At 39.2% G+C, this 13,703-nt stretch overlaps 1 protein-coding gene across 1 annotated transcript in view; it reads left to right on the forward strand.

Moving 5' to 3' along the window:
* The window catches only part of bmp6 (bone morphogenetic protein 6), a 69,355-nt gene that overhangs the window by 23,782 nt on the left and 31,870 nt on the right, over positions 1 to 13,703 (forward strand). Inside the window, exon 2 of the mRNA XM_072450590.1 lies at positions 11,941 to 12,133. Within this exon, the coding sequence (XP_072306691.1) occupies positions 11,941 to 12,133 (193 nt within the window). The remainder of the gene's footprint in view (positions 1 to 11,940; positions 12,134 to 13,703) is intronic.

Consider the following 13,703-nt stretch of genomic DNA (forward strand, 5'->3'; position numbering starts at 1 on the left):
ATGCAGATACTATGGAAATCTGTTAGCATAGCCCCGGCGGACCCGCTATTAGCCCGAATTATCCGCCTACGTTTGGGTTGGACGCGCAACACACAAAGAGGCACTGAGATGAGAATGACAAAAGAGAGATTTGTATCGAGACTTGTATCCAGGAATGTAAGGCTGTGGTGATGGAGCAAAGGATTATGGGAGAGGAGATCTAGTTTGTGGACATTTGTGTTTTTGGATAAAAGTTAAGTAGTAGTAAAGTTGTTTTTTAGATAAAGTTGTGATGAATTACAATATGTTGTTGCATCCCCTATGTAACCAATGCTATGTACTGTATATGACCAGTGTATTTACTATAATATGAAGAAAGACACACAAAGTAGTAGTAAGTAGTTTATTGACTGAATCTTTGCCCTCAGTTGGCATTCCCAGATATTTTAGGACATTTTATTAGAGACCAGAGAGGGTAGGTAAACAGGAAATGTGGGAACGACAGGGGAGTCGACGTGGGGCAAAAAAACTTGACCCGAATGAGGCAATGAATTACATAACTTAGCAATATTAATTTCTCACATAATTAAATGTTTGTAATAAATTCATTTCAAACCAATAAGAACACATGTGTTATTTAATGTACTTGACATAATCTTTCTTTTAACCGAATACTGAAGCTGAGAAGTTAATTTGTCAAATTAACTTTGATAAATAAACACAAATGATGTCGTATGTTTGTCCATTCATAAAACGGGGCTTGTGTTGATGGGACATAAACCTTGCTGTGTCCAGGGGCAGGTCCAGCGGCGCTCAGTGTGATGGCTTTGATGACGGGTCAGAGCCGAGGATCAGAGCAGCACCTTCTGTTTGTAATGATGACTCCCACTGGACCCCATTTCCCGTCGCCCCCAAACCTCAGACTTTTGTTCTAGAATATGTTAAATCACAGTGGGTTTTAAACAATTTATGTCATCCATTTCCAACGTGGTCGTTTTGATCAATCTTATCTAGTTAAATAAAGGTTTAGTCGACTATAAGGATAGGATTGGAGTGAGCTGGCAATGAATCGTGAGTTTAATCTTCTCCTTTAGTTGACGAATCAATTGGCTGCTGAGTAATCTTGGCCCTACCCATTAATCTTCGAGCTAAAGCTGACATTTGTTTTTATCGGTACAAAACTGTGGGAGCAGGATACATCTGTCTGGTCGAAAACAAAACAAACTTGAGCTGTCCCGACCAACATCTTTCCACTAAAATGAGACAAACCGCAAAGGATTTTCTTGTTGGCAGCTCAGTAAGATTTCAATATTTTTTTTGCAGTGTAACGTGCAGGTTGTATAATACAGTATCTGGGTAATCCCTTCTGATTCATCTCAGAGTTGAATAAGAAAGATGAAATTCTGTGACATCCCACATTTGTTTAAGTACAAAATTGTGAGAGCATTTTCTATGTTGTTTATATCTGTCTGCGATCATTTTGACCAACAGTATACTGGGGTAGTACACAAAGTGGGTGTGGTCTTCAGTGACTGCATGAATTAGTCAAACCATGGTTCCTATGGCCGATACAGTGACACTTTTTGGCTTATATTGTCCCTTCAGCTGTAAATCCAGGCACAGTCTCAGCTCCTGTCTGACGTGTCGAACCCTTTTAGTGAGCAAACCCATTTAAATTGGCCGTGCTCGTCTGCAGTCCTTTTCTCTGGTGTCCGTCATCAAACGGGTACTTAGTAAAATCTCTTTGACAGGTCTAATAAGATCTCCCTGGAGAATCTGCTGTCTGGGTCACAGGTGCCGCCTCTGTATTCGACATCAAGAAGAGCCATTCAGCATCTCAGTTTTCCACGTTTCAATGTTTTTCCATTATTTTGTTTTTTTGGACGGCATTCAGCCCAGGTTCATGTGCTTAACCTTGGAGGAAATGCATAAAGTAATAGGAGGCAATATGATCCAATGTGGAAGAATCGACAGGTGTTTTAGATTGCACACGCACTTTTATACGGACGACCGTTTCCACCGCCGTCATTCGGTAAAAAATATATTGAAATGCGATCAAAAATAAAAAGCCAGCCTTTTCCATTTGCTCCTCTCTCTGTCAAAAAACCTTCCCCCCTATACTTGTCCATAATGTTAGTTTCCACAGGCAGGCGATGAGCACAAGGCCGTATTGTTGATGGGTTGCGGTTGTTTTGCCGTGTGGTTACGGGACATGTACAGGAGGCCGGATCGTCCCCCAGCTGGGCCCTGCGAGCGCTTGGCTGGACATCGTCGTAAATGTGAGGAAAATGGTGACCGCTGACCATAAAGCAGCGGCCTTTAACCACAGCCTGCCTACTTTTTCAGCTCTGCAGCATTATTTGTGTGTGCATCCTTCGCCGCGATGCTTTTTTACCCGATTGTGACACTGGATCCCTCACGCGGAGCAGCCAGCCCTTCTGACTTATGGGTTTGACTTTCTCTCACTCACCGGCTTTTCATCGCTCGTCCCTCGTTTTCCGTCCTCAGTTTCTTAAAGGGGCATGCAACTGCGTTTTTAAAAAGCCCATACGTCTGTCCACACATAAATAGTCCTTTCACCGTCTTCAAGCTTGATTTGTCAAGGTCGTCGGGGTGAAATCACTGAAATGTGGCATACAGCTAGATATGAGGTTACCGGTCTGACCTGTACTGGTGATGGACGACCTATACAAGCCTGAAAAATGTTTTGTTCTTTGTTTTAACCAAAAGTTATGAAATAAAATTGAATCATGATCTAACCCTTTCTGCTAATATGTAGAGATGGTGGGTATTGTGCTTTTCTGTATGTTGCAGCTGCTAGGGCACTTGACACCTTTTGGTCAGATTTCACTAATACAACGAAGTGTGGCCTCTCAAGAGAAGCGGGTAGCATTTAGTTACCTCATTATAGCACAACAAAGCTACTAATTCATCCTTTCTCTGGCCAGCCAAGAATACACGCTTTAGTGAGTGTGATTGACAGGTGGATTAGCCAATCAGGGACACTTGTGCTCCATCTGTATCGAAACAAAAATGATGGCTTATGATGACAAAAGAAAGGAACATTTTAAAAAAAACAACATTGTGGATTTCTGCCGAATCTATGAGTGAAGTGAAAGTTTGATTTTGTCCAAAACGATAGATGACCAATGAACTCGTCGTTTCTCAGGTGTCACTGAAATAAGCTAACTTGATTGGACGGAGTTTGGCCTGAGACAGAGCGGAGGAGGCGGTGACCAAATCGAGATCTTCAGGTTAAAAAACACAGAGAGAAACTTCGCAACTACACATTCACCACATCATAATTGGAACTAAACTAGGACTAAACCTGGACTAGAACAAGATTAACCTTCTATCTTATCCTAAACGTGGCTGAATTATGATCAGTAAACTGCTGTATACATTTGACTATTGTCTCGTGTGTTGGGAAACTGGCATTGAGGACCATTTTCAGCTGCACAGAATGACTGGATCGCACATAACCGTTTTCTGACCTTCATGTGGAGCCCTAAACCCTTAAGTCTATTTGAACCCTTTCAGTATGGAAGGGGTTTCTGAGGTCATGCAGTTTAGATGTGGGCCGCTCTAATACCTACAGCAGCAGCAGCGACAGCAGATGTTGCGCAGGTGGAAATGCGAGAACAGCTCCTATCAAAGCCAATCTGAAAACCTGTCTCTCTCGGCCACTACCCCAGTTATTTTAGTCAGATTTTCATATTTTCCCAGTCATATTTGTCCCGTTTGGTCTGACTTCCACGCTAAGTGACGCTGATTCTGAGCGATGCCGACGGTGTTGAAATGAATAAAACAAAACGGAAAGCGCACAGAATAGGATTTGTGGTGGTATAAACTCAGTATTCAGGAATCACGTGAATTTCGTTTTGAACAACCGGATCAATCAGAAATCAATTAGCTTCAAATCTGTGTTCCATATGTAGCTGTTGGCAACATTTTCTGATGCACATTTTCACCGTTGTTACTAGTGTGGAGCAGCAGTAGTCTTGGGGAGAAGAGACTAGACAACTGTAAGCCTAAAATGTGGTTCTGGCTCAATGTGTTTACAACATCACACATATTATTAGGGTTTTCTGGAGATTTATCACCAGTGCATACTCCATCATTGGTTTCTATCAACTTGAATGGGAGTAATCAGAAGTTGACCAATATTCCCAATGTAAGTGATACTGTGTCATTTTCATTCATGACTGTGAATTGCCTGCGGTCATTTTATAGATGCATTTCTTACATTATTATTTGTGTTTGTCAGGCCTGCAGCTGTGCTTTGAATTGTCACAGTATAAACTTCATGGATTTCAATGTAGCATTTGCAAATACATTGAATATGTGTCGCAATGAAATGTTATGTGTAGAGTTTTACAAGACATTTTCCACATACATTTCAGTTTGCTAAAGAAGGAAGTTCCGACACATGCTTGTCACCATGGGGATGTTATTGCCTGGAATGTTCCATAGTATGACATTCATCTGAGACATAACCAGGTCATATCTGTGGAGAGGAGAACCTGCTCACACATGTTTGTCAAGGAACGTTTTTACAGGAAACTTGCTAAGCTTTTTTTTTTTTTTTATATTTATGAACTATAACATTAGCTGATCATAATTTTACATTTACATTTACAACCTCTTTGTAAAAAGGCTTTTTAATAGAAACAGGTTCATTAAATTCCTCCTCATAGTGACATTTCACCATAAGAAGCAGCGGATTTTCTGAAAAGGGACATTTTCTAAGCCCACAAGTATCACTCAAACCCTTCATTTTTTCCAATAATTACGACAAAGTACAGGGATGTGGGCGGGGATAGGGGGTAGGTGAAAACAGGACATTTCTGAGCCCTGCATCCTCAGTTACAGAACAATACAGGATTAACTCAAACATACATGCATCAATGAAAATACAACTTAGAGGGAACTAATGATGCGTAAACACTGCTATAACATGGTTTTAATGCTCGTTAAAGTTGATTTTGCATAATGTGTCCCCAATAAAATGACCTGTAGAGGAAGATAAATAAATTCAATGCGTGGGACATTCCAAGTAAAACAATCTCAACGGAGACCAAAAATATAAAATTACAAGTTACAAAATCACAACATTAAAGCAGCAATTGTCTATAATGTCATCCGTGTATGAAATAGTCCATCCAATTACCTTTTCCTCTCTGTGAAGAGGAAAGCCCTTTGTGAATCTCCTTCCTCCTCTGTGGTTCCTGTCTCCGCACTCACATCAGGTCGGGGTAAAGCAGAGGTTAGGCTCCCTGTACGCTGCCTCCAAACGCTTCCCTTTGATTCTTCAATGTGAAAATCTCTGTGGATTCCAATTGAATTTCATGCCGTGAAGGTGGAGGGGACAGCTGGCCGGCTACTTAGCAGGCGGCTAACTCTGCAGCTGGAGCTCACTTCACTGCAGATGAAAAAATGTGCCGTGATAATGGACAGAGGTGGGTAGTTGCATTTACTCAAGTACATTTACTTCAGTAACTTTCTCATTAGATTGTACTGTTGTGTAGTTTTTAGACTTACTTACTTTTTTTTTACTTTTACTTCAACTTGAGAACAGTTTTGGTTTTCTCTTCCTTCTGTAAGTGACAAAAGCTTTATGTTGACAATATTAAATGATTTGAACATTTGTGTTTCTTGCACAGCTCCTTTAGATATAATTTAGTTTTTCAAATGTTTGTGTAAATCCTTAAAAAATAACAGATTTTGAGCATTATTAAACTTACTTCAACTTATAAATCAGTTGTTTCATCCAGACAGTTACTTACTGAAGTTATTTCTTGGACCACTACTTTGTACTTCTACTTGAGTATTATCATTTTGAAGTAACAGTGCTCTCTGTTGAGTTTGATTTTTGGTTACCCAACCCAGCTCTGGTAATATAGATATACATAATAGATTTAAAGGGTGTCAGCAGTCATATTTTATAGGTTTAATTGTCTGTTTCTCTGGCTAAGATGAAGTGGCTGTGCATTAGTGGGTGTTGAGTGAGTTGACGAGAGCCAGGAGGATTAGCTCAGCTGTAAAAAGGATAAATGTCAAAGCTTTTCCTGCTAATTTCATTATGTTCCAATCGCACATTTTTCATCTTCAAGAAAAATGTTGGCGCGCCGTATTTCACTCCACGCTGCAGAGTTTGTAACACCTCACTTAAAATGAAATACAGCAGACATTTAAAAGATTTAGTGAAGCGGCGCAGCGCAGATAGTTGACTTACATGGGACGTTGCTGTTTATGATTAGACGTGATGTAGTTTTACACTTTAATTTGAGGCATATATATCTCCCCAAAGCACGGCTCTGTATTATTTTATGTTAGTCATAAAGCTATAAATGTGGTAATGTCATGATAATAAAACATTTCAAACTCACTTTCGATACTGATTTTGATACCGCAATTAGAACATAATTGACAACCAACAACAAACTGTGGATTTTCTTATTTTGATTGAGAACGCTTGCCTTAATTTGAACCACCAATGTTCATTCATTGATTCTTAAATTGCTTTATTTCAGAGTTAAGATTGTATTTAATCATAGAAATCGCATTGAATTTGAGAGATTATGGAAATACTATGTAACAGTAATGCACAGGGGAAAAGTCAACATAAAACAATATGTCTGCATTCCTTTTACAGTAAATAGCCCAACATGTAGTCATTTTTAAAGTGTTTTAAGTTCTTTGGTCAAAAAGTAACACTGTGGAGCTATAAATGTCTATTCTGTGCCAGGAATTTGATTAGATCTGGCTGTTAATTCTCCAGTTTCCAGTTAATCTTTCATCTTGTTAAGGACCACAAACTGTTAAATGTTAATATTACACAAAATTCCACAGATTCTCCAAATATGAAGTTAATAAACAGTTTATCGCATGCCTTTTGTACGAATGCGCTGTAATAATGCCGTTGAACATTCTTCTTGATGGTTTTGGCACTTGCGTCGCTAACACATCCACCAAATATTCCACACATTTTCTGCGTAAATAAATGATCTCTTAATTTATTACAAGTGACCTGCACAAAGTTTATCTGAAGGATGTGCAGAAAAAGTGGATATTTAATTTCAATCTGTTGCTCTTTGCACTCGGGGGTGTTGCAGGGAGTGTTGTAAAGTCGTTTGCCTTGACTTTTTGGCCGCCTTGGCTTCCCGTTATTACAATACAGGCCCAGACATCACACAGTTATGGGTAAATCTGCTCATGTGTCCTGATGTGGGATGCAGATCTGTCAAAACTGATACGGGTCACGGAGAGCATGATGGGAAAAACACAGAGTTCTCCATAGGTGGTTCCCTCCACTCTGGGCGTCCTCAAAGTTGAATTTACTTTTACGGCTAACGTTTGTGGCAGATTGCTTTGCAAGAGTTTTTGTCGAGATAATATAATCGAGCAACACAGACCAGACCATCGTGGTGTTGTCAGAATGAGAAAAAAAGATGAATTAATGGAAGTAACTTCATTCATGAGGTTACAAATATATCAATCTTGGAGCAAACCATGTGCTGTAACTGAAAGATTGGCAGTTCAAGATATGTCATCCATTTTGTTTGTGTGAAAGTGTAAGCAATGGTGAAAGAGTACTGTATTACTCGAGTACACATTTAATGTGTACTCGAGTAAAAGTACATGACTCATAAGGTGCTCAATTACAAGTACAAGGACAAAGGTCCTTTTAGTTGCATTTTAAAGCTGTCTATGCAAAAAACGTGATCAATCATAACTGTTTAACTCTTAAATTAAGTTGTTTAAACCACAGTCCACTTATTTTCTGAGCCAAGGACAATCAGTACGATGTAGTACTGTTACGTGTGTTTGTAAGTACAGAGAGGAGCAGGTGCAGCGAGACAGTTGTGGATAGGAACGATTGGGACTTGTCAGAATCAGAATCAGATAAAAGTTTATTTCCATTGTCAATGTAGCCAGTAATTATATGATTTCTTAAATATAGCACAATGACATTGCTAGAATTCTACTCAATTAAAGGTACACGTACATCTAAATCTATTCCAAAAAGAACAATCCCCCATACTTGTAACATTGTCCACATAAATGTACATTTTGCAAGTAAGGCGGTATGCAAGAACTACTTTTGGTTGCTCCAGCAAATGATGAAATATGACAGTTATCTTGTTGTCTTTTGACAAAATTTGATGAGCGAGACGGGAGGACATGCAACAAATGGTCAGATTCAAACTCACAAGACCAATGAGATCGGCTCATAATTTGACTTTTGGTCCTTGAGAGTTTCCACGTATCCACAAACTAAATTGTCTGATTTATACGGTCTATGGTTAGGGTTATGTCATGTTTCTGCTACTCTACCACTTCTAAACAATATTCTGACCATATATACGTGTAAATCCGTGCAAATCTGTGTAAATCGTGCTGCATGTGGTGACTTTCCTGTGTGTGTGAGGTACAACTGAGTTCCTCTGAATAGCTTTGATTGGTGCTGGCGTTCTCACCAGCCCAGCACACTTTTCTCTGACCGTGCATTTGGGAACAAACTGTGTAATTTGGGTGGGTCCATACGTCATAAAATCAGCACAAGTTTTAGGAAGACTGGCTTAAGTTCAACAAACATAACTTGTGGAGATTAAAAGACTATCAAACGTGTAGAAGAAAAAAAAACTCACCGTAACTTTCCTATGGCATATGACTCACCTTGGAATAAATATTGCTATACATAGGTTTTATAACTCGATGTGTTTGTTACTGCTGGGTTCGTAATGACTATAATTTTTGCTTTATGGTGGCCAGACGTCTAGCTAACCTGCGTAATTTCAATTTGCAGCCATAATATTAATAATTTGAGCGGCTGGACTGGTCTTGGTGCAGGTAACGGAGGCGTGAGACAGTGGAATAAGCTTCAGTCTGTGGCCGACACAACCACAGAAGTCCAACTGTGCTGAGTGGAAACTGCAGTGATGATATGCTCTGAGCACTATAGCGCGTATGAGAAAAGCATTTACCCTGCCAGAGTGTGACCGAGTGGGAGTTGTGATGTATGTGTTTGAGTGCAGTGGGAAGTGACAGAATACTTTTACAGATACACTTGATTACTAGTAAAGTTTGAGAAGTAGTTGCAGTTGATCCGGATACCAATTTATACTAAAACAACTTTTAAACAGTGATATATTGCTACAAAAATATATCAATATCAATCATATTTATATCAACGTTATTGCAACGACTTACAGTAACTCTAAAACAGGAAACCCCTAAAATGTGAATTCTTTGAAAAAACAAGTAAACAGTTTCTATAATTAGTCATAGAAGTTACTTATTTGACCCTCTGCAGCTCAAATCGCACCATAAAACAAAGAAATAACAAAGAAAATATACACACGATGAATATTGATTTAAACTATGGAAAATATTGTTCACACTATTGTTTATTGAACGATGAGTTGATATGATCCTAATCATATTTACTGGAAAAATGAATAAAAAGAGCAAAACTTGACCTTTCCTGAAAATATCTGTATCAGAAGAGTAAGACCACACATTACAATGCAAAGAGATAGCATCCTTTTGGTTTAAGAAAATGTGCACGTATGTAGAAATGAGTATCAAGTATTGACCCTTTTCCTTATTATCAAAACAGAACTATAATTACTTCAGTTAGTAGTGGTAGTAGTAGTAGTAGGCAAGGCAAGTTTATTTGTAGAGCACTTTTCATACACAAGACAATTCAAAGTGTTTCACACAACACGAAAAATGCATTAAAATCACAAAGAAATAGTAGTAGAAGTAGTAGTAGTTGTTGCCGCAGTAGAATACCATGCTTTTTTGATGTTTTTATCTAAAGAAACATCTAGATCAATTTATTATTGAGCATTTAAATCTGTTGTTGAGTTTGTGAAATATTTCTGTGCGTGTTGTACAGCAGCTCCAGGCTGCCTTGTTTATGAATGTATGGATATTTCGGTGCCTTCTAATTGCCTCCAACATGGTAGACATTACAAAGTCTTTTTTTCGTGTGTGTGCTTTTGAGACTGGAGTTCATTCTGGCCCATATGTACACATCATTATAGAGCGTATTGCACTTAAAAGCAGCGGTGGTGGGTTTGTTGGTTGGTGGCCAGTGTCTCTTAAGTAAAAAGGAACAGATTGATGTTTTTCTGCCTCAGACTGACAATAACAGGGCTGTATTTAAGGAAACCGCACGAGCTATTAGTCTGAAGTATAAGGCACTATATGGTCAGCCTCAGCACACTGTCTGAAAGAGATCCGGATATCACCGATCTACTGTGTGTTTACATCGGACACTTGTTTGTCAATGTGCCATCTCAGAGTTATTATTACCAGCTCATTGCGTGTCTTCCTTGTTGGGTTCGTTCTTGGTTAAAGACGATGTTCGGGCTTTGCTCCGCTGACTTTACGTGCTGGCCTATGTTGAAGTTAAATTGGTTTGTGTAAAAATAACAGTAGATGAGTTTCAAGTATGGGACAAGATTTAGTACGACACGCGAGATCAATTTGTCAAAAGACATCCTGGAGGAGTTAATTTGAAAATAAAAATGCAGGTTGTCAAATAAATGATATGCAGATACTAATCGATACTAAAACTAGTATTGGAAATAGATTACGATTTCAACAAGTAGCTATACTGACAAAACATCTGATAAATATGACCAAATTTGTATGAGATAGTACATTTTGTGCTGAAAACACACTCAATTGATATTGAAAGTTACTTTACGTAAATTGGTTAATGTAAAATACCGTATTTTCCGGACTATAAGTCGCACTAGCCAAAAAATGCATAATAGAGAAGAAAAAAACATATATAAGTTGCACTGGAGTATGAAATTTGAAAGGTTGCTAGTGTGAAAATAACAAAATAATACCTCATATAAGTCGCCCCGGAGTATAAGTATAAAACTATGAAAAAGACTTCTCTCTCTTTGTTGAGGATTTTTTTTATTCTCTACTTAAAAAAATATATATCAGAACTAGCGTAAACCCTAAACTTTAGCCTTAACTTTGAAATGTTAGTATTGTGACAACACTTTTGGAAAAAAAAGAGTGCATAAATTACAACAATAATTTGGAATCATTAAAACACATATGAAGCCTGCGTAAATTCAGCCTGGAAGACCTAACTCCACCCATTTACGTCAAGGCCACCCGCTCCCCAGCTCAACCAACGCACCCAGTCCGGGCATCGGCCACCATGGAAGGACCCCTCTCCCAAGCGCCGTCATCGCACTCAAGCGGCGTCTGCCTGTCCGTCTGTGAGAGTTAGATCCCTCACTTCACCATGGACTCTTCCAGGTTTCTGCGCTTATCCCAAAGAGGTTATGCAGTTTTTCCCGGCCAAGAAGGAGGCTGAAAGGACAGGGGACGTCTGCATCATGGCCCCGCACCTGCTCCTCATCCCCTCAACGCTCTCAAATCACTCCTCCCCGCTCCCAATCAGCGCCAGGCGGTCGCATTTAAGCCCTCAGGCAGATGGCTCGGCCGCTTCAAACCGTACTGCGACCCACCACCTCCCCAGCTCCTCCTCTACATTCCCCTCATCCTCTACCTTCTCTTCACATCTACCACCACCAGTCTCCAGGCTCCGGGGGAGACATCTAATACAAATAGATCATGGAGTGCCCATGATTGCAACGTCTTCCGCCGGGGTCTGAGCGCCCAATAAGCCAATGTAATAAAGCTTGCTAAACAGTCCTTTCTCGTGGTCTCTGCGTCTCTCCAGGGTGAATTATAGTTCAGAAAAAAACTCACTCAGTAACATAAACAAATCACGTTTCTTGTGTATTTTTTTACCCAAAACAAATGAGTTTGTTTTAAATGCAGACCCTATTGTATGAGATCAATTTGATTGTTCTCAGTTGCATGTTCTCTGTTCAATTACAACAACTTAACCCCAAAGGTCAAACCACCATGTTATTTCTGTACGATTCTGACCCAGTGCTTTCTGTTTCGTTTCCTCAGTCGAGTTCGATCGGGAGCTCTCTCCTCAGCGGCGGCATCATAAAGAGTTTAAGTTCAACCTGTCCCAGATCCCGGAGGGCGAGGCGGTCACTGCAGCGGAGTTCAGGTTGTACAAAGAGTGTGTGAGCCGCGCCTTTCCAAACGACACCTTCCTCCTCAAGGTCTATCAGGTGGTCAAGGAGCACCCCGACAGGTAACGTGCATCCTGTACATTCAAATCAGCCACTCACTACTCTTTATTACTGCATATCATTATTATTATTATCACATATCGTTTGTGTCACTCTCTAGTCCAGGTTTGGTTCTAGTTTATCCCTGGTTTGGACACGGTTTAGTCTAATCCAAACTGTGTCCTACTTTTAGTTTAAATTTAGTTCAAGAGCCATATTTTTTAGTGTCAATACTAAAATGTTAAACTTGATTTAGATACTAAGGAAAAGGATAGATATTTTACTCATTTTGATACCAGAGTAACAAAAAGAACACCATTATTCAAGCGCGGATATTTGTCAACAGAAAATTATAGTAGTTTAATTGAGTTCATGTGGTTCTCAGGAACTCTGGAAATGAGAAATTGAGGTTCCAGCTTGTTTGCATTCATGCGCTTTTTATCTCGGAAAGTCAGGATTTTGATGTGACCACCAGTAATAAAACCACAGAGTCGAGCAGCAGCTTTTGACACGAGTTCTCAAGTTTTTCTCCTGACTTGTGCGAGTGTTCATGGGCATTTTTCAATTCGGAAAAACATGTTCCCGAGTTCCCAAGAAGCACATGAACACAGCATTATTCATGGGTCTCAGACATAAGGATTCTCTCCTGATTTGAAGGATTTGACATGGCAACGATCCCACATTGTTGTAGCAATGACACAATTCTAATCAAAATATTGTATTGTTCACAAATTCCTAGAAATCAGGGAGAAATAATTTGCCTGAAAGCCATGAATACTAGGCCCAAGTAGAGAGGACAAAATGTATATTGAAACTGACACTGAAGTTACATACTCATTTGAGTATTACACATTTCCTGGCAGCATAGTAACTTTAAGACAGTATTTTTATTTGCTAATGAAATGAAAAAAAAGGTAAATTCCTCAGTATTGAAAACACTCTGATATCGGTCAATACTATTTGAAAAACGATTCAGAAAAGTTACAAAGTTCTATTCATGTAACTTTTTTCAAATCAGATCAATACCTGTTCAGTTCAGTGTTAATTGAGGACCCAGTCTTCTATTGGTTTTTGATATCCTAATTACTATTTAACCCTGGTCTCGTTTTGCAGCCTTGTACAGTAGTTACCGATCAGTAGTTATTTTTGTATATTTATATTTATTTATATTCAAACTTGATTAATTAAGGCAAAAATAATGCAAGCTCAAGACTAAATATCGATCCCCCAATTCTTGCTCTCAAAGATAAGCTATAGTTCACCTTATGGATTCCAGCTATTTAAGTATTTGATCATTTCTCGAAGTTACAGTTGTGGTGAAGGCTTTGCCAATCTATTTGACAATGTTTTCTTTTTTAACTATTTCATGTCTTTTAGGTTTATCGGTCTCATCGTTTCACTGTTTTTGAGACATACTCCTGGTTTTGGGTTCAAGTTCCCGTACTATACTGAAATATCCCTCCTTAAGACTGAATGAGCGCGGCTAATACCTGCTAAACATTTACATTACGTCTGCAGGGCCAGGTCAACATCCAGAGATTTGTGAATGATATTTGTGTTTTTAGGCTCGGTCAGGGAGCAGCAGCTACATCA

Source organism: Eucyclogobius newberryi, unplaced genomic scaffold, assembly GCF_026437365.1.
Source record: "Eucyclogobius newberryi isolate DKJ021-1_F unplaced genomic scaffold, fEucNew1.0.hap1 SCAF_18, whole genome shotgun sequence".
In the NCBI taxonomy this organism is placed as follows: domain Eukaryota; kingdom Metazoa; phylum Chordata; class Actinopteri; order Gobiiformes; family Gobiidae; genus Eucyclogobius; species Eucyclogobius newberryi.